The sequence below is a fragment of the Daktulosphaira vitifoliae genome, unplaced genomic scaffold (assembly GCF_025091365.1).
Source record: "Daktulosphaira vitifoliae isolate Bord-2020 unplaced genomic scaffold, ASM2509136v1 Scaffold_4, whole genome shotgun sequence".
Classification (NCBI taxonomy): Eukaryota; Metazoa; Arthropoda; class Insecta; order Hemiptera; family Phylloxeridae; genus Daktulosphaira; species Daktulosphaira vitifoliae.
In genome coordinates, this window is record NW_026099575.1 from 17,097,394 (window position 1) to 17,123,795 (window position 26,402).

At 27.7% G+C, this 26,402-nt stretch overlaps 2 protein-coding genes and 1 long non-coding RNA gene across 6 annotated transcripts in view; 1 reads left to right on the forward strand and 2 right to left on the reverse strand.

The window, feature by feature from the left end:
* Positions 1-26,402, reverse strand: part of LOC126905848 (protein prickle-like) — a 152,569-nt gene that overhangs the window by 121,512 nt on the left and 4,655 nt on the right. The window contains exon 2 of the mRNA XM_050685955.1: positions 25,852-25,939. Coding sequence (XP_050541912.1) covers positions 25,852-25,939 — 88 coding nt within the window. The remainder of the gene's footprint in view (positions 1-25,851; positions 25,940-26,402) is intronic.
* LOC126905864 (uncharacterized) overlaps positions 1-26,402 on the forward strand; it is a 254,847-nt gene that overhangs the window by 78,714 nt on the left and 149,731 nt on the right. The window contains exon 2 of one of the 3 annotated variants that reach the window (XM_050685983.1): positions 10,810-11,682. The exons of the other annotated variants lie outside the window; for them this stretch is intronic. Within the exon in view, the coding sequence (XP_050541940.1) occupies positions 10,810-11,585 (776 nt within the window). The 3' untranslated portion in view covers positions 11,586-11,682. Of the gene's footprint in view, positions 1-10,809; positions 11,683-26,402 lie in introns of those variants that run through there. 3 annotated transcript variants of the gene reach the window in all.
* LOC126905880 (uncharacterized) lies at positions 15,185-25,842 on the reverse strand. 2 transcript variants are annotated; one of them, XR_007704128.1, is made up of 4 exons: positions 25,728-25,842; positions 18,468-18,618; positions 17,354-17,661; positions 15,185-16,708 (listed from the first exon to the last, which is right to left on the reverse strand). It is a non-coding gene; the product is annotated as an uncharacterized LOC126905880 (long non-coding RNA). The 2 variants fall into 2 exon arrangements; XR_007704127.1 differs by lacking the exon at positions 25,728-25,842 and adding an exon at positions 23,891-24,103.

Consider the following 26,402-nt stretch of genomic DNA (forward strand, 5'->3'; position numbering starts at 1 on the left):
ACAAATTAAAACTTAAGAAACACATTAATAAAGTAATATATATATTAAGCTTTATAGATTATAATTATTGTTTAGTATAAAAGTGGGCGTAACAATAATAATTTTAACGTTTTTATTTGATTATTACCTAACAGTGATTCATAAATATTTAGTTTTTATTTTGTATATTACTTTAACGTTACTTTACTATTTTATTATTTTACCGCGCAAATGTAAAGGAATGTTATGATATTATTTGAATATGCGTCTAATTAAGTAAAATTCTACTAACTAACATATAGCGATTTCCTTATTATTTTACGAGTAAAATAATATTTATTTGTATACAACAATAGCCTGACATAGAAGACACCGTAGGCCATTTTTAGCGGCGATAACGTTAAGTATACACTACTGCTATGTTGTAGAGGAGGCGCGAGAAAAAAATGTGTTCAAAAAAATCAACCTGTAACCGTGAAACCCATTAGAAATTCGAACAAAAACAGATATGATCTCGTTATGTCTACATATTACCCGAATGTAAAGTCGGATGCCGCTCATAATTCTTCGACAGCAACAATTAAAAATAATTTACATATTATTCTTATACTCGTTATTCACCCACCTGTTATTACGATGCATAAATTTACATGTCTTAATAACGTAGTATTAAAAATAAAAGTTTAAAAATGATTTATGCAGCGGACACCAGCGAAAATTACAATTGGTAACATAGACATAACAGTTTTTGTGCCGGCGAAGGCCCCAGGTGGCGATATATGCTGGGCATTCATTTATCATTAGTTCACACCGAAGTCGTCACTGATAAAGATCAAATCAATCGATAACCAACATATGACAGCGAACGATTGAACTATTTAAAATTATTCACACTTAAACGTATAGTGAAAAATATAAATACATATTTAAACACTGCACTGTCTTATAATTAAATCTATACGACCAAATTAAATACTAGAAGTTCGAAAATATATAATAGATTTAATTACAACTCGGTTAAACACTAAGACCAATTCTATATATTTTAAACTATCATTCAATACGTTAAATTTTTTTATTTTAAAACAATAATTTAGAAAACAAGTAAATAGGATCAACAAAATTGAAAAAACACAACACAGTGGGGACGTGGATAGTTGGGTCCAGTATAGATGATATCTGACAGTGTCAGATTAATACAATTTAATTCAATTAATTATAATTTAGGAATAAATATATATATATATATATAAGCAATTCAACGTCGTATGAAATTGATATTTAATATTTAGTATTGTAATTTTATGTAATTTCAATTGTTGAGGGTAATGTCTTCGACTAGATACAATTTATGATTTTTTGACTTATCGCTGAAAGAAATTAGTTCTGTGAGAGCTGAGAAAAAGTGGTAACAGACACAAAAAAACACATCTTAGTAAATGAATACCTTTTCAGCTTCACATCGAAGCTAATAATTATTAAAAAAATATAGTTTTAATCCATTAAAATCCATCTATATTGTTGATTTTTAATGCAATTATCAAAAAGCAATAGTCTAAACTAATAAAAGATGCAATTTAACAAAGATAGTTCTATGAAATAATTCACGTATGAATTAATACTTTTTCATATTTAGATTAAAAAAATTTAAAAATAGGTCACAGTTACTAAACATAAACAATTATAGAAAATATTTACTTTTTTTTTATAGTGTACTGGGTATAAAATAATCACAATAGCCTTTACAATTACTATAATTAATATAAAATTATATAATGACGCAATATACTTGTTGATCAATTTATAAATATAATTGAAATATTAATTTCGTCAATTCAATTTTGCCAATATTTTGTGTTTTTTAACAAAACTAACAAACATTTTTCTAGTGCAGTAGATTGATATGGTTTAATAATCATAATAGATATTCAATTGCTCCGTTTGCCAGTACTAAATTATTAATTAGAATACTCTAATATGTTATATGCCGACTATACTATCTAGAGTAATCAGACAAATTGGTTTGTATTTTATTTTTTCAATGAGTTTTCTAAACCTCAGCTATGATAACTTTTAAATACAAAATTTAGTTTAATTATTAGTAAAATAAATTTTATTTGATTCAAACTTTTAAAGATTGAACACAGTTTTAATTATGACAATAATCTCAAAGGATAATATTACATTTATTATTTGTAATAATATGCTATTAAGACCACTAAATTCAATAATTTTTTTAGTTTATATATATCGCGATGTATAAAGTGTAAAATGAACCTCACTATGTTATTAAATAATACTTATGATTTATACATAACGTGTATAATAACATTTTGATATCTTTAATCACTTTTGATGCAGAAAATATTTTGGGATAGCTATTTTTTTAAATAATTTGTAAAGATTTGGACTATGAGCTGTAGTTAATTGCGTAATAACTGATTCAATGTATTAAAATGAATTAAAACAATAAATACTAAACGTAAAGTTGTTATCATATCATCAAAATTTTTTGTATAAAAATAACTAAAAATTTACTATTTTGTAATTAGAAATATTACTGAAAGTAATTATACTACATAATTTTAAATTAGCAATGATGTGTAACTGAAAATAATAGTACATAATATTTATACTTGCGTAAATATGCATTTTTTTAAATACATTTTAATAGACTTTATTTACCCAATAAAGTCAATTTTACCGAAAATAAAAATTGTATATTTTTATATTAAACCAAGAAAAGAGTACTAATTAATAGTATAAAAAAAGAAGACATTTTTCTTTGTAGTCGTATTGTTCTTGAAAAATCATTTTTCCAAAATGTTCCAAATATTTTTATTTTCTTTACTTTGTATATGTGGTGATATTAATTTTAGAGTAACGGCCATAAGTGTTTCTGAATTTAATACTTTGGTGCAACACCCAGCGTGGAGAACAATAAACATACACGGATTTGCTGATGGACTTACAATCCGTGGTCTGAATTTTGAACATATTATTGAAGAGGTTACTTTAAATACAATATTACCACGTGATTCGAACACCAATCTTATTTCAGAACAGAATTGTATCGATAGAGTATGGCAATTTCATTTATTATTGAGCGTTTATTATGGTATTGATCTAGAGCGTCTAACCATTTTAACGATGAAATTCTGGTATTTTTGTCAAAACGTCAGAGATGATTTGCAAAAAAATTGTCTAGAAAGTTTGGTTGAAAAATATCAAATATTTTACAAAGAACTTAAAAAGATGAAAAATGCATTATTATATTTTTCTAAAATGGTTAATTTAAGCGTAGATACTAAAGAAATATTCACTAATGAGATTTATAATACTTTAAATATTTTGATAGATATAGTAGAAAATAATGAACTTCCACCAAATGAAACTTTTAGAGTAAAACTTGAGTTTGCGGAAAAAGAAATTGATAAATTTTTTACCAACCATATTGGTAATGTAAAATTTCCTGTAAAAAATACACCAAAACATAGAAGTAATATTTATTGGTATATTAATTTTACAATAACACAACAACAACTAGCTATGCCAATTGAAAAAAGATATCATACAAATATTATGAATCTTATTGAAAGTAACAGTAGTTACGGTTTTCGATATGATTCAAAAACTCTTGCTGTCAGTATAAATTTGCCGATAACAGACGATTCATTGGAGACATTTGGAAGCTTAACATAATAAATAGTAAACATTTTTCTTCGGGAAATATTAAAATTTAAATGATTAATAATAATATTGTAATTATCATTTATATTTGAATATAAAATATTTTAAATTATTAAGTTGTATTTTAATTTTAATTAAAAAAAATATTTTATTGGCATAAACAACTAAAAAATACTTTGATTTGTCAAAAACTACAATAAAATGTTCCATATATTAACAACCATAGCTGCATACCTTTATAGCTTTAGAGTGGAGTGACTAACAAACTGAATTTAAAAATCAACAAGGTTGATCATTTTACATTGAACTATTTTTAGCTTAACTTGCAAGTTTGTAGTTGACATTTTTATATAATTAAAAAATTGGTATTGTTAAGATTAATATGCAGTCAGAAAAATTTATTATTACTATTTACAGTTAATTTACGAGTAAAGCTTAATATTTTGTTAAATACTCTATTTTTTGCTTTTTTATCGTAATAAATCATAGCAATCATTTCTATGTAACTCGTGGTGTTTAAAAAATGAAGGGTCAGATTTACGAAAAAATTATACTAAATGATAGGTATATACCTAATGTATCTATTAAAAACAAACAATTGTTTCTAATAATCTATTCATTAAAAAGTTATGGTAGTTTTAAATAAAAAAAATTGTAAAATGTCAAACATGACCGATATTTAATTTTGTAATTTTTTTAGAGATTGCCTCAATTTACAGGGAATATTTTTTAATTTTAAAGGGGAATGTCTTCGAGTTGATACGATTTGTGTCTTTTGACGTATTGTTGAAAGAAATCATTTCGATGAGAGCTGTTAAAAAGTTAACCAACACAAAAAAAGAAAACGCATCATATTTAAATTAATATTTTCTTAGTTTCTTATCGAAGCTAAAAACTGTATATAACTTTTAAATTATTTAAACAATTAAAATTTTATAAAATTATTACATTATTAACAATTAAGTACATTTATTAAAATAAAATGATAATTTAATAAGCTTTCGTTAATCGATAAATTTATTTTATAGCACAATATACTATTAATAACTTAAAAATTGAAGTTAACTATATATAGTTTTAGTATTGGTTTTAGCCAGAAAAACTATTCTAACAAATGTTCGTACTTTTTTATTAGACATGTAATTTATTCAATCATTAAAAGTATCTATAGTTTAATTTATAAATAAATTTTATGAACAGCCTTATCTTGTTTTTTAATTATTTTCTATAATATTGTATTGATAAAATTTAGTCGAAATAGTTAATTTGATATCCATAAAAATTAAATAATGTGTATAATTTTGCTTTAGTTATAATATATAAAAGCTGTAATTAATTTTGCTAATAATTTTAGCCAATAGCGGCCTAGCTAATGAAATAATGTTAATGACATTCACTATTATTGTTAATGTCCCTTAATCGCACCTATTATTTGATTAACATCTATTTATGTATAAATAATACCAGAGCTACATCACCCAATATTTTAGACACAAATTTAAAATATTCATAATATATTTTAAGATTTTATAATATTTTACTATATAATTAATTACAAGCGAGTTTAATTTGTACTTTCCGTTATACAGGTCATGATTTTCCATGTTAATTTTAATTATTTTTTCTAAATTATCCAATAATAGTAATAATATAATGACATAATGTATTTGTTTGAAAATTGTTAATACTAAGTAATCTAATAATATGACATGGATGTAAAATATCTTATATAATAAAATTCAGAATACTTGAAGGTAATAGATATTCAGTTGCTCCGTTTGCCGGTACTAAATTATTAATTAGAATACTCTAATATGTTATATGCTGACTATACTAACTAGAGTAATCAGACAAATTGGTTTGTATTTTATGTTTTAATGGGTTTTCTAAACCTAAATATGATAACTTTTAAATAAAAAATTTAGTTTAATTATTAGCAAAATAAATTTTATTTAATGCCAACTTTTAAAGATTGAACACAGTTTTAATTATGACAATAATCTCAAAGGATAATATTACATTTATTATTTGTAATAATATGCTATTAAGACCACTAAATTCCATCATTTTTTTAATTTATATAAAACGTGATGTGTAAAGTGTAAAATAAACACTTATAAACATAGATTTTAAAAGTTGATAATATTAAAGTATATTTCACACTTATTTTACACTTAAATATATTATTTAATAAAATACCAATTAACAGTGAATATTTATAGCCTAGAAATATTACTTCTTATTATTCAGTATTACCATCATTAAGATTGTAATAATAAAAAATTTTACCTACAGTATTTTACTAAATAACTCGTTTTTATAAAATATAACAGAATATCTTGAAACGTAATAACATATCAACCGAATTATTAAAATTATGATTTAGCAATTACTGTTTAGAAACGAAATCAATTCTAATGTATTTAAATTTGTATTTATAACAACTAATTTTAAAAATAAGCAACTTTTAATTTGTTTCTAATTATGAGTAAAGAAAACAGGTTTAAAATATATTGATAGTATAAGTCATAAAATCAATTATGATTTATACACAACGTGTCCCACTAGATTTTGACATATTTGATAACTATTGATGCTGCAAATATTTTGGATTACTTATTTCTATAAAGAATTTTTACAGTTTTGGATATGAGCTGTACCGTCTTGCGATACTAACCACATTAATGTATTAAAATGCTTATAATTCAACAAGTAATTATTAGTGATGGTCATTCGAATATTTTAAACTATGGAATAGTATACAATAGTTTTTTAAATCTATCGAGTAACTATTAGAATTGTTTTTATACAACCGAATAGTTTATTTTTAGCATAAACTATCGAATATTTTAAAAACTTTTCGAATATATTGTGTAGCTATCGAATATGTTTCTACTCGAATATTTTTTGAATGACTATCGAATAGTTCGATAGTTACTAATCTAAATTTCCCTTCACTACTAGTTATCCTAAAGTTGTTATCAACTCATCACAATTTATTCTAAGAAAATATGACTATTTTGAAATTAATAATATTATTTACTAGATAAATTAAAAGTAGCATTAAGTTCAATTATAAAATAATAGCAAATATTTTCTATATTTGCATAAATACGCATTTTTTAATGCACATTTTAATTGAGCTAAGTAGAAATAGACTTTATATGAGAAGTCTCATATAATAAATATAGTTTAATGTTTGTAAGCATAAATAGATATTTTTAGCGATTACTTTATTTTATACACGAAATATAATAATAATATACAACATAGTATAGTACTAATTATACTAAAAAAAACCCAGCACAGGGGGGTCGCGGCACAGTGGTGCCGTGGTATAGTTGGATCAAGTATAATATCTGACAGTGATTAAAATCACTATCAAAAATAAACACTTCGATGCAAATCTTTAGATAGTGTTTAATTTTAAAAAAATTGGTGTTTTATTCCAAAAGCTACATGATCTGCTGGTTCCTTATTAATATCTCAATTAAGATAAAGTATGTCGAATGAAAAAGGGATTATTAAAAAATATTATTTCTCGTAAAAAAATTGTGTGGATCCATATAGTTTTCAATAAGTTATAGCATTATAAAGTTAAATATAATGTGGGTTATATCTTACAACACACAATTATTTAAATGGCGGTAGACTTTTATTAAACAAAATTATAACACGAAAATAGACGTATAAACACTAAAAGAAAATATATGTATATACAGTAAGGAAAAATAAAATAATCGAAGTAAACATAATACACGATGACAACAGCGGCGGGGTGTAGCGGTCGTGTAGCGTATCGCGGACTAGACAGTCTGAACTGAACTAACTCACTGACTGATTCTTCCGATATATATATAGCTCCGATAAGGCTCTCGCTAATTCTAGAATATTCTATACCCGCGTAGGTTATCTTATGGCGTTATCGAAGTTTCTCGAAGGTTTTTGATAACGAGAACATTCGAGAATATTCGTTGCGTATGTTTTGGTCGCTACATCACTCCCCTACCAGTGACGGAGTCAAGCGGAGCCTACTTGAAGACGGTCTGGAAAATGGACTCTTCTTCCGGAACGTGTCCTTTGATCCTCCCTGGGAATGGTAATGGGTGTATGTGTCTGGATCTTTTTCGGAATATTTTCCTTAGAGTATTCATCTGCCATGATGTATGCTGGTTTAAGTCTATCTATAGTAACTGTAACTTTCTTCTTATTAATATCAATAACAAAAGTTTTTTCGTTCCTACTTATGACTCGATAGGGACCATCATAGGGCATTTGAATTCCGTTTTTGGGCCCATCATGTCGAATGAATACGTACTCTGTGGTTGCTAGATCCTTGAAAACGAAATTTTTCTTCTCGCCATGTCGTGTACCATTGACTGGTCGGATCTGCTGAATGTGATGTCGAAGGTCTTTGATAAACTCAGCTGCGTCGTCGCACTTGGCGGTATTATTATTTGACGTGAGGAATTCACCAGGGAGTCTAAGTGGCTCTCCATAGACTAATTCTGCCGAGGTGGATTTAAGATCGTCACGCCAAGCTGCTCGGATACCCAATAAGACTGTCGGAAGAGTTTCTGTCCATCGATTATTCTGATGACATTTAATAGCGGCTTTAAGCTGCCGATGGGATCGTTCCACCATGCCATTTGCTGAAGGATGATAGGCCGTAGTTCTAAGATGGTTCGTACCAGTCAGGTAATTAAGTTGCTTGAAAAGGCATGACTCGAATTGTCTTCCTTGATCTGTTGTGATACGAAGAGGGGTACCAAATCTTGCAATCCAATGTGTATAGAAGGCTCGTGCTACAGTTTCCGCTTCTTGATTTTCCAATGGAACTACTTCAGGCCATCGAGTAAATCTATCGATGCACGTGAGGCAGTAACGAAATCCTTCGGAATAAGGCATAATTATTAAATCTAAATGAACATGCTCAAATCTTCGAGACGGTAGAGAAAATGACCCAAGGGGTGCTGTGACATGTCGCGTGATTTTGGCTCGTTGACATTCGACACATGCCCGTGCCCAATGTCTGCAATCTGCGTCAATTCCTGGCCACACAAACCGCTGTTTTACAAGCTTCACTGTGGCTTTAACTCCTGGATGTGCAAGGCGATGTATGGTATTGAAAACTGTTCGTCGAAAAGGCTTTGTAACAAAAGGTCTGGCGATTGAAGTTGATGTGTCGCAGAACACTAAGACATTCGTGCCTGGTAATTCCACTTGCTTAAGTCGCAATCCGGTGTTTTCTTGTGCATACTTTTTCAATTCGTCGTCTCCCTGTTGTGACATTGCTAAAGCAGTGTAGTCTAACGTGTCTGATAATGCGTCCACGCGTGATAGGGTATCAGCCACGATATTCTGTTTACCAGGAACGTACCTAATATCCGTGGTGAATTGTGAAATAAAGTCCAAGTGTCTGAATTGTCGTGGTGTGCACTTATCCGATTTCTGTTGAAATGCGAAAGTGATAGGTTTGTGATCGGTGTATATAACAAACTCGCGTCCTTCCACCATATGCCGAAAATGTTTGACAGCGAGATAGATCGCAAGAAGTTCTCGATCGTAAGCTCCGTATTTTGTCTCAGTCGCCGTGAGTTTCTTGGAAAAGAAGGCGAGGGGTTGCCACTCGTCATTGATGAACTGTTGGAGAGTTGCGCCAACCGCTGTGTTTGAAGCGTCGCTTANATAGTTGGATCAAGTATAATGATATCTGACAGTGATTAAAATCACTATCAAAAATAAACGCTTCGATGCAAATCTTTAGATAGTGTTTAATTTAAAAAAAATTGGTGTTTTATTCCAAAAGCTACATGATCTGCTGGTTCCTTCTTAATATCTCAATTAAGATAAAGTATGTCGAATGAAAAAGGGTTTATTAAAAAATATTATTTCTCGTAAAAAAATTGTGTGGATCCATAAACTTTTCAATAAGTTATAGCATTATAAAGTTAAATATAATATAAAAAATAAAATCCAGAATTTTCACACTAAAATAGCATTCGGTAGTCATTTTCGCCATGAAGACAAGTCTAGAGGTCAAATTTTTTTTTTTTAAATTAAAGTATATTACATTAGCTTTAATTTAAGATATATATAAAAGTGTCAGACTTTCCGGAACACTTTCAAAAGTTAATTTTTTGTGAAAAAGTTGTCTTTTTAAATCCCCCCCTGTGGGCAGATAAAGGGTCAAATTTACAAAAAATATATATCAAATAATAGGTAAAGACATCAAGCATCTATAAAAAAAAAAATTATATTGATATGTTCATTTTTGAAAGAGTTAAGGCAATTTTAAGTAAAAAACATTGAAAAAATTTCGAAAATTAGCGGTTTTTAAATTTGTAATTTTTTTGGAGGTTTCCCCTATTTATGGGGAACGGGGGTCACTTTTTAAATTTTTAAGGGTAATGTCTTTGACTAGACACTATCATTTTTCAAAAAATGATGTCAGTTTTAAGTAAAAAAAAAAAATGAAAAAATTTCAAAAATTAGTGATTTTTAAATTTGCAATTTTTTTGGAGATTTCCCCCCCACCATTTATAGGAAACGAGGGTAATATTTGCAAATTTTTAGGGTAATGTCTTCGACTTAATACGACTTGTGATCTTTTGACGTATCGTTGAAAGAAATCCGTTCGGTGAGAGCTGAGAAAAAGTGGTAAAAGACACAAAAAAAAAAAAAAAAACACATCATAGTAAAACCAATACCTTATCAGCTTCGCATCGAAGCTAAAAAATTCTAAATGTATAATGAGTGTTATTATTTCTGATTAGTATTTATACTAGATAATTTAAAAGAAGCATTCATGTTTAATTGTAAAATAATATCACATATTTTTTATACTTGCGTAAATACGCACTTTTCATTGTACATCTAAATAGATATTATTTACCTAATACAGTAAATTTTACCGAAAATAAAAATTGTATGTTTATTTGTTAAACAAAGAAAAGAGTACCATCTATTAGTATAAAAAGGGAAGACATTTTTTCTCTTTAATCGTATTGTGCATGAATAATCATTTTTCCAAAATGTTTAAACTGTCTTTATTTTCATTACTTTGTATATGTGGTGATATTAATTTTAGAGTAACGGCTATAAGTGTTTCTGAATTTAATACTTTGGTGCAACACCCAGGCTGGAGAAAATTAACAACGCATAGATATGCTAATGAATTCATATTCGAAGGTCTGAATTTTGAAGATACTTATAAAAATTTTACTTTAAGTGAAATTTTCCCACGTGATTCGAACACTAATCTTATTACAGAACAGAATTTTGTCGATAGAGTATGGCAATTCCATTTGTTATTGAGCGTTCACTATGCTATTGATCTACAAAGTCTAACCAATTTAACGAAAGATTTCTGGTTCCATTGTAAAAATAACTACAAAGATGATTTGCAAATAAAATGTCTAGATATTTTTAATGAAAAATTTAAAATTTTTTACACAGAACTGGAAAAGATGCAAAATTCATTATTATATTTTCGTAAAATGGTTAATCTACCAATGCATAACATTGATTGGACACTCAATAGTAATGGAATTCTAGGTACTATATATACTTTGAGAGATATAGGATTAAAAAAACATCTTCCAACAGATGAAGTTTTTGAAAATATAATAAAAAATGTACGAATTAAAATTGAAAACTATTTTTTCAGTCATATTGGTAATTTAAACTTTCCTGTAAATGAACTAGACCATGACATTTTTTGTAATTGGTATAAGAATATTACAATAGCACAACAAGACAATGATAAACCAATTCATGAAAGGTATCATACAAGTATTATGAATCTTATTGAAAGTAACAATAGTTTCGGTTTTCAATATGATCCAAATACTCTTGCAATAACTCTAAACTTAACGGAAAATTGTAGGCAGTCATTTGGAAGATTATCATTATAAAAAGTAAACATTTATACTTGGACATTATTAAAATTTTAATAATTAATAATAATATTGTCAATGTTTGTTTTATTGGAAAATAAAATATTTTAAATTATCAAGTTTTACTTTATTTTTAATTTAAAGAAACCTTATAGAATAGATAATCTTTTTATCTATTAAATGCCCATGTACGACAATAACATGAAAGAGGGTGGTAATAAGAGGAACAATATCTCCTTAGAAAATTCATCGATAATTTAATCATTTTACGATCAATAACTTAATTTTTTTTTTTTTACTTGGTATGTAGCCAAAAATAAATTAAATAGTGTAATGCTCATCATAATAATTTGAATAAAACGCTTCTTATAGTAGTTAATATCTAAACAATAAATTATACCTTACGTAACTATATTTAACATCATGAAGTAAATAATATCTCTTTTTTAAAAATATCGTATTTGAAATAAAACTTATGTAATATATAAATCCTATTACCGTATCAAATTGTTATTTTGCCCACAAAATCTAATAAGTTATTTTATATATTTCAAAAAAGAGCTTCAAGTTTTGTCCGTGTTGTGTAAAATACTTGAGAAACTAAAATTACATTAAATTCATATTTATCATGCAAAAGGAAATTTTTAGTGAGCAAAAATGAGAAGGTTATCAAAAAACCCAGGAGTCAAATTTCTGAATACATCTCTGATTGATATTGTTAAAATACATTCAATAAAAATTTAACTAAAATATAATGTGTTCCATAAATAAAGAAACAGGTTTTTTTTATTGTTCTCATTGTTTGTAACAACTGACCTATTTCATTACTTTTTAAGTGCTTTGTATATGTATAACAAAATATCTCGTGTTAGTACAAATAATATTTAAAATACCTAACTTAAGTTAGGGAATTTGCAATAATGATATATGAAATCATATTTTTTAATTTTGTTTAAAATACCTGAGAAATAAAAACTACATTTAATTTACAATAATTAATATTTATGTAGATATTTATTACTAAACGATTATTTTGCATCTAAAAATATGAGGTTTGCCCCTTTTCTTCAAAAATAACCTTTCCGTTTTCTATCAATGATTTTTCCGTTAGTATAATATTATGAAACACAGCATCGATGGGTTTTTTTTTTAATAAAATTCTCATTTAATTAATCATAATGGCTATTATAAATTTAAAATAAAGTATTTATTACTATTCTTCTCCTATGAAAAACTATTCATTTATCAACAATTATATTTGTTGATAACAACTATTCTTCTTCATCGCCTATGAAAAAGTATAACAATTTTTAATATTTTTTTATTACGAAAATAGTTTTACGTTATTTTTTAATATTCGTATGACGTTAATTTAACGTAATCCGATTCAATTTTAAATAGCCCAAACAGCTGCCTCAGATGTCTTTGTTTTGTAAAAAACACAACTGTGATAGGTAACCAACAAATATCTCTGGTAAATCGTTCATTGCCGTTGGACTATACACGCCCGGGGCTCCTTCAGACAATCATTGTTTGGCCAATGGTTCAACTAATTTCTGCACTGTATCCAACTAATGTCGTTGCTAGTACTCGTCTTGTAATGATAGCGACGACGCCGCAATGTGTAATCGTACAGACAATGCGTTGCGCCCGAAGGTCGATTTCCTCTCCTTTTTTTCTTCACAATTCTTTTTAGACATGCAGGCCACGTACATCGATCGTCTTACAAAACAGAATGTCTCCCCCTGAGAATACCAAATAATATCCATCGACAGCAGTCTTCCAATTACGCCAAAGCCTTTCAATATCGTATTTGTAGCAGACCGAAATGTCTGGTTGGGTTTGCCCAAAAAATCTTTGCACAATCGTTGATCTACCTATACTTTATCTAATATACAAAAACCAACTTTTATTGATATTATCTCATTTGTATTGGAACAAGTAGATTGAAAAGATGTTCATCGACCGTTCTTTTAGTACGAATAATTAGTCGAAATTAACAATATTTAGTTAGATACATCTTGTTCGTTTATAAAAATTCATTTCTATTTTTATATTAAGTATCTTAGTACGATTGCAAGGTAACATGCACATCGAATCATAATAACCGATAAAAAGCCTTAAATACTTTCATTAAGTACAAGTAAAATACATTTTATTGATTTGGTTCTAATTTACTCGAGCTATAAAAAAGTAATGAATTCACCATTTGTTAAAACGTCTACATGCTGCTCTTCGAAAATTATCGAGATAATATTTTTTTTCATCGTAAATTTAACATTTTATTGATTCAACCATCGTCAGTTGCTTTTTAATGCAATGCATAAACAGACGACTAGAACAGTGGCTACCCAACCAAACGAGTTATACGTTAAACTGCTTGTTGACAATGAACAAATCCAACTGTAACAGAATCGGCTGAGGTTTTTGATCACTTTAATGTTCTGTGGACATTCGCTATATTGAACATTTTTACTTTCAAATCCTCAAACGTCTTCAACCTATTTTCAAATTACCAACACTCAATGTTGTTAATACTTAGTAATTTTCATATTGTTCTATTTAGAGTCTAAATAGAACAATATGAAAATTATGAACGTTTCTTCAGTATTCGTCATGAGATTACTCTGTTTTTAGCTACGAAGGAAAAAGAGTATCCTGATGTTTATGATTTTAGTTGGTGGCTCAAAGTAGCGTTTCTCACTGATACAATGGGCTTTATGAATGAAACACTGACTCGATTGCAAGGACACTACAATAACATTGTAACAAAAATGATTAGTATTGTGTTTTCACAGGAACAAAAACTCAAAATGTATATCGAAGAATTGTTAAACAGTGATTATTCTAGCTTTCCTTCTGTTAAAACTTTATTTGATGAAAATCCAGATGAAAGTCAAGATGTTTCTGATTTAATAAAGCTGTTGACAGATCTAAAGAACGAATTGTCTTTGAGGTTTAGTGGCTTCAGGAAGTATCAAGAACCATTTCGCTTGGTGGAAAACCCATGGTCAATTACAACAGCAAATATAGCTCATCTTTCTGTTTTTGGATACGAAGCTAGGGATTTGAAAAATGAGTTAATTGATCTTCAGCATGATACAGAGCTCAAAAGTGTTTTTGAAGAAAAAAACAAGAATAAAGCTCATTACGAGTTCTGGAATGCAGTTGAAAAGGACAAATTTCCTAACTTAATTGACTGTGCTCAGAAGATTTTGTGTGTTTTTGCATCTACGTATGTCTGTGAATCTACATTCAGTAAGCTGAAGTTCATAAAAAACAAGTACAGATCCAGATTAACAAGTGAGAACGTTGACAACATTTTGAGAATTTCAGTTTCTTCTCAACCTGCCAACATAGATGCCATATTAGAAAGTTGTGAAAGATTTCGCCCTTCGACTTCAAAGAATTAAAGTTCAAATTCAAGTAGGCCAAATCATGAAATTAAGTAAAAGACTTTTCCCTACTTTTTTATATGCAAAATGTTTATTTTTTGATGTAATAAACTTAAGTAATAAACTAATGTAATAAACTTATGTTANCTTCTAATCAGTTTTTTATAAACACTTGATTTTTTTTAAATTACGCTTGAAAAATGTATAAAATATCATGTCATAATGTATGTTTGGATGAAGCCAGTTTCACTATAGAATCTAATAATATCTATTTTATATTACTTTTATAATAGCGTTACAGAAATTAGCGACTTATTTAGAGTTATGTCCCGCTGTGTTTTATACACTTATACGATTCCCATATGAGTGTAATTAATGTTCAAAGCACGTTTGTTGCACTCAAGTACACATATTATTATATCCATTTGTTTTTTTCGTGTTCGATAAGAAGAATTCTCGTGTACACTTCAATTAATTTCGTAGAAACGATATGGCAAGTTTTGCACGGCTGTGATGTTAAATTTGTTAGGGATTTTCTGAAGGTTTTTTTTAAGGTTGACAGTGAATGTCGCCGCAGGGCACACTATAAAATTCTTGTGTTATATAGAATAAAAAAAAATTAATGCAGAAATGAACTTTTCACAGACTGATAGTTTACATTTTAAACTTTGATTTTTAAAAAAGCGTTTTTATAATCCTAATATAATAATACTAATAATTATTAAAATATAATTTACTAATGGAACAGAATTTTTTATCCAATTTGTTATCGAACATTAAAAATAATTTCGTCTTATTGTTCCCCACAAATCAAATAATTTGGTCGACAACATTCCTGTGGTGCTATTTCCCGTCCATTTCCCACACACAAAGATTCGAAGTCAACAATGAGACATGAGTACAATTCTTTTTTTTCAATTCTTTATACGACGATTGGATACGGAGGTTCTCGTTGTGAACGTATAGATACGCGTTATTACAGACATCTATGTCTGTGTAGACGCTTTTTAAAAACATGATACGAACTAAAATTTATAAAAAGCCGTAATCAAATTTCATCAATCCTTTTTAACCAATAATTGCAAATAACTAATTAAAACATACTATTCATTTTTTGTTTTAATGTTAACAACATTATTATTTTCAAAATAATAGTCCAGAAAACTGATATCATATTTTCAGAAAAAAAAAACAATTTCTTTAGAAAGTAACGAAGAACTGCAATCATAAAACATCTCCCTCTTATGTTAACCTTCGTAACTGACATTAATTTTGTTGCGGAATAAATGATCGCGTACGAATAGAACGATAAAACAGAGATCTTAAGTATTAAAGTAAAACTGTAAAATCTAAATGCCTGCGATTTCCATTTAAGGACTTTCCAGATGCGTTTAAATAGTTTGTCGACAACTCTAATGATAAATAATATGCTGTGACTAAATCCAGTTTAGTTGGAAACTCTAAATACTTCGTCACTATCGACATTGTACAGCATACATTTTATAAGTAATATATTTTTAAAATCTTATAAAATTGAGATTATGATGTCTTGTCAAAATATGTAGTTGCATTCACTGTAAACTACCCACTGGGTCTAAATATTTTTCAATGTAATGTTTAATCGTGATGGATCGTCTTTAATTTGTTTTATTGTTTAACAATGTGTTATTGTGTTTCAAAATCATACTTGACCACCCGTACGGATCAAATAGTTAAACATGAATAACATGAAGGTTTATGCACCATCTACTAAAAAATAAGACTTCAAAATACAATACAATACATTGTCGGACAAAATATGAATACTTCATTCGTTTTTGCATCAGTTCTGCGTAATATAATACCGATAATTATCTCAGTTAATTGAACAAAAAAATGTTGTAAATCAACAAAATTTAGGATAATTAAGGTATATTAAAAAATATACATTCACTTAGGATCTAGAGAAACTTTAAAATAAGTCTATTATTAAGAAACTATTTTTTGTTACTACATATTTCAAAACAATATTATTTTGAGAAATAAAAAGTTTTCAGAATTATACTGTAGGAAATATCACGCCCAGGATCACATCTATAATTTAGGGCAAAATGCAAGTATGTACCGGAAATTATGAAACTTTTTTAGTTTCGTAANTGTTACTACATATTTCAAAACAATATTATTTTGAGAAATAAAAAGTTTTCAGAATTATACTGTAGGACATATCACGCCCAGGATCACATCTATAATTTAGGGCAAAATGCAAGTATGTACCGGAAATTATGAAACTTTTTTAGTTTCGTAAATACTATGATTGCTTGTGTTACAATTTAGTTGAACTACAGTTTACTCTAACAGTATTTTTTATGAAATTATTATAATACAAAATTCACCATAAAAATTAGTTACCTCATTATGCTTTCATATAAGCCAAGTGTTTTATTAAGTAGTTTATGAAATGCATTATTCCATCCCACTTCTTTGAGTATTTTCTCACATTTTCTGTCTGCGTTCTCTCCACTTTTTATGTTAGTCACCTTTAAGTAACATTCTTTCATGATATCACATGCAATGTTCACCCACAAGTCACTACTTTTTTAACGTTTAATTTTTAATGCAAAGATTGTGCACGCGAACACGTGCAGTGTAAGTGTTCTTCCGACGTCGCATAACGTTAAACTTATAAATTATTAAAAGGGGTTTATTCTTTTTTTTATCTAATTGTTAGTTTCTTGAATAAGGAGAAGCGAAATTTCGAAAAATAAATTAATTTATTGAATAATTAATCAACGAGAATTATTATTATATTAACATTTAAATTTAATACTTTGACCTAAAGATACAATGTAATAATGAAATAATTCCAAAACATAAATACTCTTTTATGTATAATTGGTAATTTATATCCAATACAAAATATCTATAAAATCATGATAATAACGTTAAACATAATTATTTTGTGAAATATTTAATGTATGTTTTATTTTTATTCACTTTCCATTTTATCGTTTTAGTCGATTGTTATTGCTGGAGCATTCGTTTAAATACTAACAAATAGTCAGTAATAACGAATTAAAAAATAAATCGTAAGTTATTAAATAAAAAAAAAAATTGAAATGTTAAATTCGTGTACTGTCAGTAATCGCTTTAAATATTCGTTAAACTGAGTGACTATAACATTATTGTTGTTTAATCATTTGCAGAGTGAATTTATAATGCAAAACGATTGGCTTTTATAATGAACCACGTACAATTACGGTATAGAAAACTAATGATAATGGTAAAAAATCATTTAAGTGTAGACTCGTAGTTCTAATGTTATGAAAGAGCTATAAAGACGTTCAGCACTACCATTTGTATTTTATCTCCATATTACGACAACACTCTTCAAAATTAATATAATTACACAAAAAATACACAACCTCACAATGTTTTAGTCACGGACCGACTATAGAACACGTTGTCAGATTACTATACATGCGATATCTGTGGGAACAAATCATACGAATAAGAAACCAATTACCTATTTTGCTTGTGAGGTCACAACCATTTATTCATTTTGTATTTATATTTTAAACAAAGTACTGCGTTTAATGGTTAAATACCACGTGATCATTACATAAATTTCCATTGAACAAACATACGTGAAAAAGCTTTTTTGCAAAATCTAAAATCTAAAATAGAAACAGAATTATTATTCATACACACACAAAAAACTGTATGTATCAAAAATTTAAAGTTAATAAAATATACTAATACATGTATATTACTGACTACTGATCGGTAGTGCATTTATCTAGAGCTAAATGGAATTTGAAATATTTAGATCGTTTTATAGTATATTATTTCTTGAAGATTTGTTTTAAGTTACAAAATGTAATATATAACTATATACTTTTGATACTTTTATCGAAAAATGTAGTGTTTTCAACTGAATACCTAATTCAATAATAATTGATGAATAATTAATAATAATAATAATTTAAAACCCAACCCTCAATAATTTATGAAAAAATACAATTAATAATAAATTCATAGTTGCCTTTAAAAGTTTAGGCTTAGAGGCATGTTTTTCTATTTATTAATGTACACTTAATAAATAAGCACGAGATAAAATGTTTCACAGGCAGTTTGCAACTTTTTATTAATTGATTCGAAATATTTACATTAATTCAGCCATTAAAGTATATTTTTACAATGTATAACCGGTTGCTTACTTAAGTTGCATTGCAAATTTAATTAGTTTTTCAGTACAACATGTAGTATAATAAATAATACACGCGAGCTTGTAATAACTTTAAAAATTATGCTGTAATATTGAAACTTAATAAAGTACGAGCTATTTAATTTGAATATTCGACGGCAAACTGATCAATTTTTCTTATCTATTAGAAGCCTAACATTAATCAATTCAAACTAAATGGTAAAGTAGGAAATCCGTAGGCAGAGTACAAGAAGATGTACTAGATAATTATAGCGAAATTCACTAGATTTAAATAGAAAGTAGGCGGACTCCAATTAAAAATCAATATAAAAATCCATTATCATTCTACAATAATAATTATTTACACCGCTGAAAAAAAAATACAGTAGAATAATTAACAACTCTTGGTTAATACTCTTGGTATTGGTATGTAACAAAGTAATTCGATTTCTTACAATATTATAATTGTAGAAAGTGTATAAAGTTGCATCAAATATGTAGAAAGGAATATTTTATCACGTAAGTATAATTATTGGGTTTTGTTTTAAAGTAAACAACTCATAAATTACCAAATGCGACTAGATGACTAAAAAGTGTACTCGCAGTAATTTAGTTCGATATTACATAAAAATTAATAATAATTATTAAAGCGGAACGAAATATTTCTACAGAGTTTATTTAGTTTGATAAATAAACAATCATTCTAGTCGTACGAAAACGTGTATTTTATTTTAATTACTGGTAGTGTTGTAGTTATGAACTGACTTGGGCTTTTGTTAGTTGGATTGTTTCTAACAGACTAGAAATCACTCCAAATATTTTAATAAAATTTTCAGATTTCAAATATTTTTTAGTGTTTTTTACATTAACTACAAACTGAAACAATATTTATATATTTTTTTTACGTTTTCCTTTGACATTCAAACGATGGATATAATAGCTTTTATTCGTCCCTAGTGTAAAATTACAAAACTGTTAATTAAAAACGTATTGTGCAGAGGCCTTTTATTTCTCCCCTTATATTTGCACTAACCCCCTATTTGAGATAAACACAGAAAGAATGTGCAGAAATTAAAATGCAAATTATATCACAGATAGCATGATGAACCTGGTACAGATCCAATGGGAAATAACTTTTGCAAAACGATTTAAACTATTTAAGTTCTGCATACGTGTAATATTATCTTATTGGTCAAATATTTTTCCCCCGAATAATGTTTTTCCATAGTAGCTCTTTTGCGATTAAAATTAAAAATTCTTTAGTGTTTTAAATGCTGCTTAGTGCTATAATGTTGACTCATGATTCTTTGTTAGTGTTATATTTACTCGTAAATCCAATTCTCAACTATACAAATTAGTACAGATGCTTAAAATACAACTAAAATGAGTTTCATTACATAAAATTTGTATAAGCCTACTTAAAAAAAAAAGCAAATTTTAAACAAATTGAAAATCATTGAAAAAAATATCTGAGATTTCTTTTAAATCGTTTGGCATTTCATAAACTTTTAAGGAAAATAAGTTAAACGAAATATCAATTTTAAACATTTTTGTTCTGTTTAATAATAACATATAATTAATAAATTAATCTTTATGTTAACTATCTATATTTATTATTAACAGATACGTTTTTTGTTCGGCTCAATTGAGCATGAATAATACAAATAACATTGTTGTTTACCTTGTGTTGATAGAACAAGTGCCTAATAGGATTTAAGATATACCAGAATGGTCCTAATCTTTTCTTGCGATCCCAACCAAACCTCATCGTTAGATAGACATAAGAATATATGTGTATCGATGCGAGGATTTATTCTCATCTAAAATAATAGTACACTCATCTATGCATAGATAATTTGATTAAGTACGAAATACTTATATTGAAACACATTAACTAATTAAACATAAACTTAAAAAAAAATAAGAATCAAGATATTCTGAAAAACGTTAATTTTAATAAAGTATACTGAAACGATCCTTGTTTTTAAGTCATAAAATAATTACAAGAAAGTATTGTTATTGAAAAAATGTTTCCAATATATTGTACTGAAAAATATAATTTACTAGAATGCTGTAAGACAAATAATAAATGTTTTATGCTTTGGTTGAACATTTTTATGTGTTATATATTATTTGACTTTAATTTTGAAAATAAACTAAAATTAACGGTTCTTAATACATAAAAAGAGGTCTACGAGCTGACTTCAGAATAATTTTGAACAATTACATGGCGCCATACGAAAACAACTATCTTAATAACAAAATNGCCATACGAAAACAACTATCTTAACTCGTAAAATTAACAAAATCGTTTAAAAGACTAATCTTGCAAAAATAACTGTATTCTTATACTTGAGTTTCGTGAAAAAAAAATGAAAGTCTTGTACTCGTATCAATTAAGAATTAAAATTCAGCCACATGCAAACGATATCTTAGATTGATTTTTGTACCGTTACCGCGGTTATCTTTTAGGACTTAAGGAATCGATAGGAATTCTCTACTAGACCCGATCAACGAAAATAACGTTAATTTTTATCCTCAATCGAGTTAATCGATTGATAAAGTGCAGTCTGTTGGTATTATTATTTTCTTAGCAAGAGAGCGCAGTCATACGATGAACAAATTGTCAATACACTGATCATTAATGATTGAAAACTAGACATCTATACAAGATTGTGTACGTATATGAGGAACTGACCAACCAACCAAAGATTGCAAGAGTAAATATTAAAATACCATTAATGTTAACAAATACTATTATTAAATCACTCGTGTATTTTCACGTTATCCATTTGCTGAATTGTATTAACGAGTGTTCAGTTAAAAAACCATAATCATATATGTATGAGTTACGTTTATAATCCGATTATTAAAATGAGTTTGTCGAAATAATCATAATACTCCATTCTTATGTTGTTTAATAAATGGAAAATTATAGAAACGGTAGTTTATTTAGTCATTACAACAGAACAATTGGTCGAGAATCTAAATCCGATACGATTTAGATTCTCGACCATAATGCATCGGTTGGGTTTATATTTAAAGACCGTTTTGTCGTGCACGTAATAAACTAATGTAAAGACTTGTAAAATGTATTTAGTTCAATTATTCCTATCAGTTGATCAGTATTGTGTATTGATGCAATGAATGTTAATGAATTAATGTTTTATATCACGAGAAAAATGCACTTGGATTATTTACAAATATAATGCATTTTAATCGACTAACAGATACTTTCAACTCAAATTATGTAACATACAAACGATAAAAAATAAATGAGCTCCATTTTGTTTAATCATAAACTTAATTTTAAGATTTAAAATTAAAAACTGTTTTGCGTATAAAACTAATGACTATTCATTATATTGAATAAATTTAGGTACATTTTAAGCAAACAAGTCTATGTATTTTCGGTTCTGAATAAAAACTAGTTTTGCACCATATTTTTCGATAAAATACAAAAACACGAGCATAAATTCGATGTTTTCTTGTTCAAATATATCTATATATTTAAGTATATTAAATACCATTAACTAAAATAAAATAAATTAATAGAGGGAAACAATTATTGTACATAATGTACGTGCTTGTTTATCGCTTGAACATACGAAGTATGCTTAATCAATAACGCCAACAAATAATAAATGAACAGATAAGACAAATTGTAACTTAATATATGTGGCAAATAGTATAAATGTCATGCAACAATATTTGACCGACGGCCCACCACCTTTCACGTCATAATAATTGTTATACTCTCCTTTCACTAACTCCTACACAATATAACAACGACTTGTTATCATTAGCGTATCACGATTTATCATTGAACAAAAAAGGTATTTTTTCAACAATTTGTCAATGTTTTTCTTTAGTTTAGCACATTATCTATTGTGCAAGTTGCAGCAATCTGACTTTTATTTTGCAAATAAACATTTATACACAAAAGTCATTCGACAAACGATGAACTTATAATAGAGGACTAAAGGTTTTTTTTTATGTATTTTGAATGCTTTGTCTAACACGGAAACCTCGTAAACTATTAGTAGAAACTTCAAAAACATTTGAAATTATATCAGTGATCTTTGAGTTATAATACAGAATCCAAGTACAATTTAATTTATTACTGCGTGCGTAATTTACTTTTATTTAATTACTTTGCTTTGATTATTAACTTGAGAATTTAAGACCCGGTTTTTCAATTTTTAATTTTCATTATTTTTATTTGTCCGGTATAACAAATGATGAGTATAAAATTAAATATTACACGACACATAATTTTTGCAATATGATCACATTAAAATATATTTAATTCACGACCAACTTCCAGTTTATTAACTGAATACTGTTAATTAAATACTTATTACACGAATTTACAAAAAATAAAAATGTATTTTACGTTAATTAAGTTTGGTAAAATATTGAACTAAATGAGATGCCAACTACAAGTATTAAGCGCAATATATTTCATAAATAATAATCAAATCAAGAGAAAAATTACTCTATTACTAAGAAGTGTGAAATGAAGTACATTTGACACGTTATTGTATTCAATATGTAGTACTATTAGTTAAAATCAGTTTTCTTAGATTCAATACACTATTAATACAGTGTTATATTCAAGATATTTAAAAAAAATGCAAAAATGAATTACTCAAAGTTATATAAGCTCCGCCAGTGTAATTCTATTTATAAAGCTAAGATGTGTCAAGGCACATCTACTAAAAAATATGCAAAGAATATACCAGAATAAGTCAGAAAAATCCCATATTTGAATAATCCTGAGCAGGACAACAATGAGACGAACGGAGGTGAAGGATATCGTTGATAGATGAGTGTGTTTGCAGTGGAAATTATGCGGCATGAAGTATAATGTATTCTTGTGGCATACGGCGGCGGCGAGAGAGCTCAGAGGCAGTTCGCCGTCTCAGAGTGCCACAACGACAAAACATGACTGATTAACATCATCTATAGAGTACTGCGTCGGTCTCCTGTGTGTGTATATTAGTGCGAGTTGTACTTGAGGGAACTCAACAACGCTGATTAATTTATACATGATGTATATTATTAGGTACAACATCATAACAGTTGTTCGAAACACTATGGAATCGAATAATTTTTTTTTAATTCAACCCCAAAGAAAATTTCAGACGACGGCCGAAAATAATTTAGCCGTTTACCGAAGACAATTAGTTATAATAATTTTAGATCTTTAGGAATAGTGAGAAATAATACTAATCGTCACTTTAGAATTTAAAAAAAGAAAACAAATTTCATTTCTATTTTTCAANAACGGAGGTGAGGATATCGTTGATAGATGAGTGTGTTTGCAGTGGAAATTATGCGGCATGAAGTATAATGTATTCTTGTGGCATACGGCGGCGGCGAGAGAGCTCAGAGGCAGTTCGCCGTCTCAGAGTGCCACAACGACAAAACATGACTGATTAACATCATCTATAGAGTACTGCGTCGGTCTCCTGTGTGTGTATATTAGTGCGAGTTGTACTTGAGGGAACTCAACAACGCTGATTAATTTATACATGATGTATATTATTAGGTACAACATCATAACAGTTGTTCGAAACACTATGGAATCGAATAATTTTTTTTTAATTCAACCCCAAAGAAAATTTCAGACGACGGCCGAAAACAATTTAGCCGTATCCCGAAGACGAATTAGTTATAATAATTTTAGATCTTTAGGAATAGTGAGAAATAATACTAATCGTCACTTTAGAATTTAAAAAAAGAAAACAAATTTCATTTCTATTTTTCATTGAGGCATATAATGTATTTTATGCATAGAAGTGTATTTAATTATGCATTTTCAGTCTTTAAAATAAGTCATTTATTTGATTAAATAATAATTATTATTTAATTATGAATGAATTAATTATAAGCGTTATTAGTTCCAATTTTTTACGATACAACTTCAATTTTTAATTCGTACTACAACTCAAAAATATTATTAATTATAGATATCAAATTAGTGTTTATAATTATTTTAGTTTTATTTTATTAGAATTTTTTTAGTAATTTGAATTCTAAAATTATATTGAGCACTAGTTTTTTTTAACAAAAAAATGAATTGCACGAAAACCTTAAAAGTACGAGTACTACATATTTTGGTTCTACACCATCATGACCCTTCAAAACAAAAAATATATACACTCTTTACCAACATAACATTTTACCGACAGCCTCATTACTTTAAAAATAAACTTATGCCAGACACGTTAAAAAAAGAATAATGAGTAAGTACCTTTAGTCTTAATTTTTTTGGACAAGGTTTTTTCTATGTACTATTAACTCTATCGATTTATACTTTCATGTTGATATATTTTTTACATTTTACAATGTGAGTCGTATCACAAACATTTACAGTTCCAGTAATAGACTTTTACATACTATATAAAATTGGCTTAACTCATCTAATAAACATTGTTTTTGATTTTTATTTGCGGAACGAATAAAATTCTTCAGTCAATTGCCTACTACCAACTAAACGTGCGTGGAAAAAACTTATAAAATTATATAATGCTTAATGTGTGGTGGAAACCATCAAAATTGATGGTATTATACCCGTGAAGGAATAATGCATTTCAATTTCATGGTTTTCCACGTAGTCCAATCGACGAGGTCATTGTCAGTTTTTTAGCTATGTAGACCATATATGCTGTGATACATGGTAATTGGCAAACCTTACCTCCAAAAATGTTGAGAAAATTCTGGGCACTTGTCACATTTACGGCAAGTACTGATGGTTGTATTTGCTTTTTGATGAGCATCCATATCTGAAAAATAAAATATAATTTTGCGGATTAATCGCTATTATTGACTAAAAGTCTGCTGTATTGTTCAATTTTGCTATAGGAATAATTCTTGTTGAAAATAAAATAGCAGCTTTACTATAAAGTTACCAAATCTGGAAACCTACAACATATGTCAGCCACTACTGGGCAATTTAAATATCTTTATTTAAAATTGTATATAATAACGTTTTATAATACAAGACCAAAACCAATAAACACCTCTACAAAAGTGAATCACAACCAGAACCGGATATGTTAATTCATATTTATTGCTGGAATAAGACGATTAAAGAGATATTATCAAAGCTATAAGCTACAAGATAACACATCATTCTGCGTTGGCGTCCTTTATTATCAAGATCATAATTTTAGATGTCGCTACTTACTTCTCGTAATGGGTTTCTAAGATTTATTTAGAAAATTTGGTCATATGAAAATACTGAGA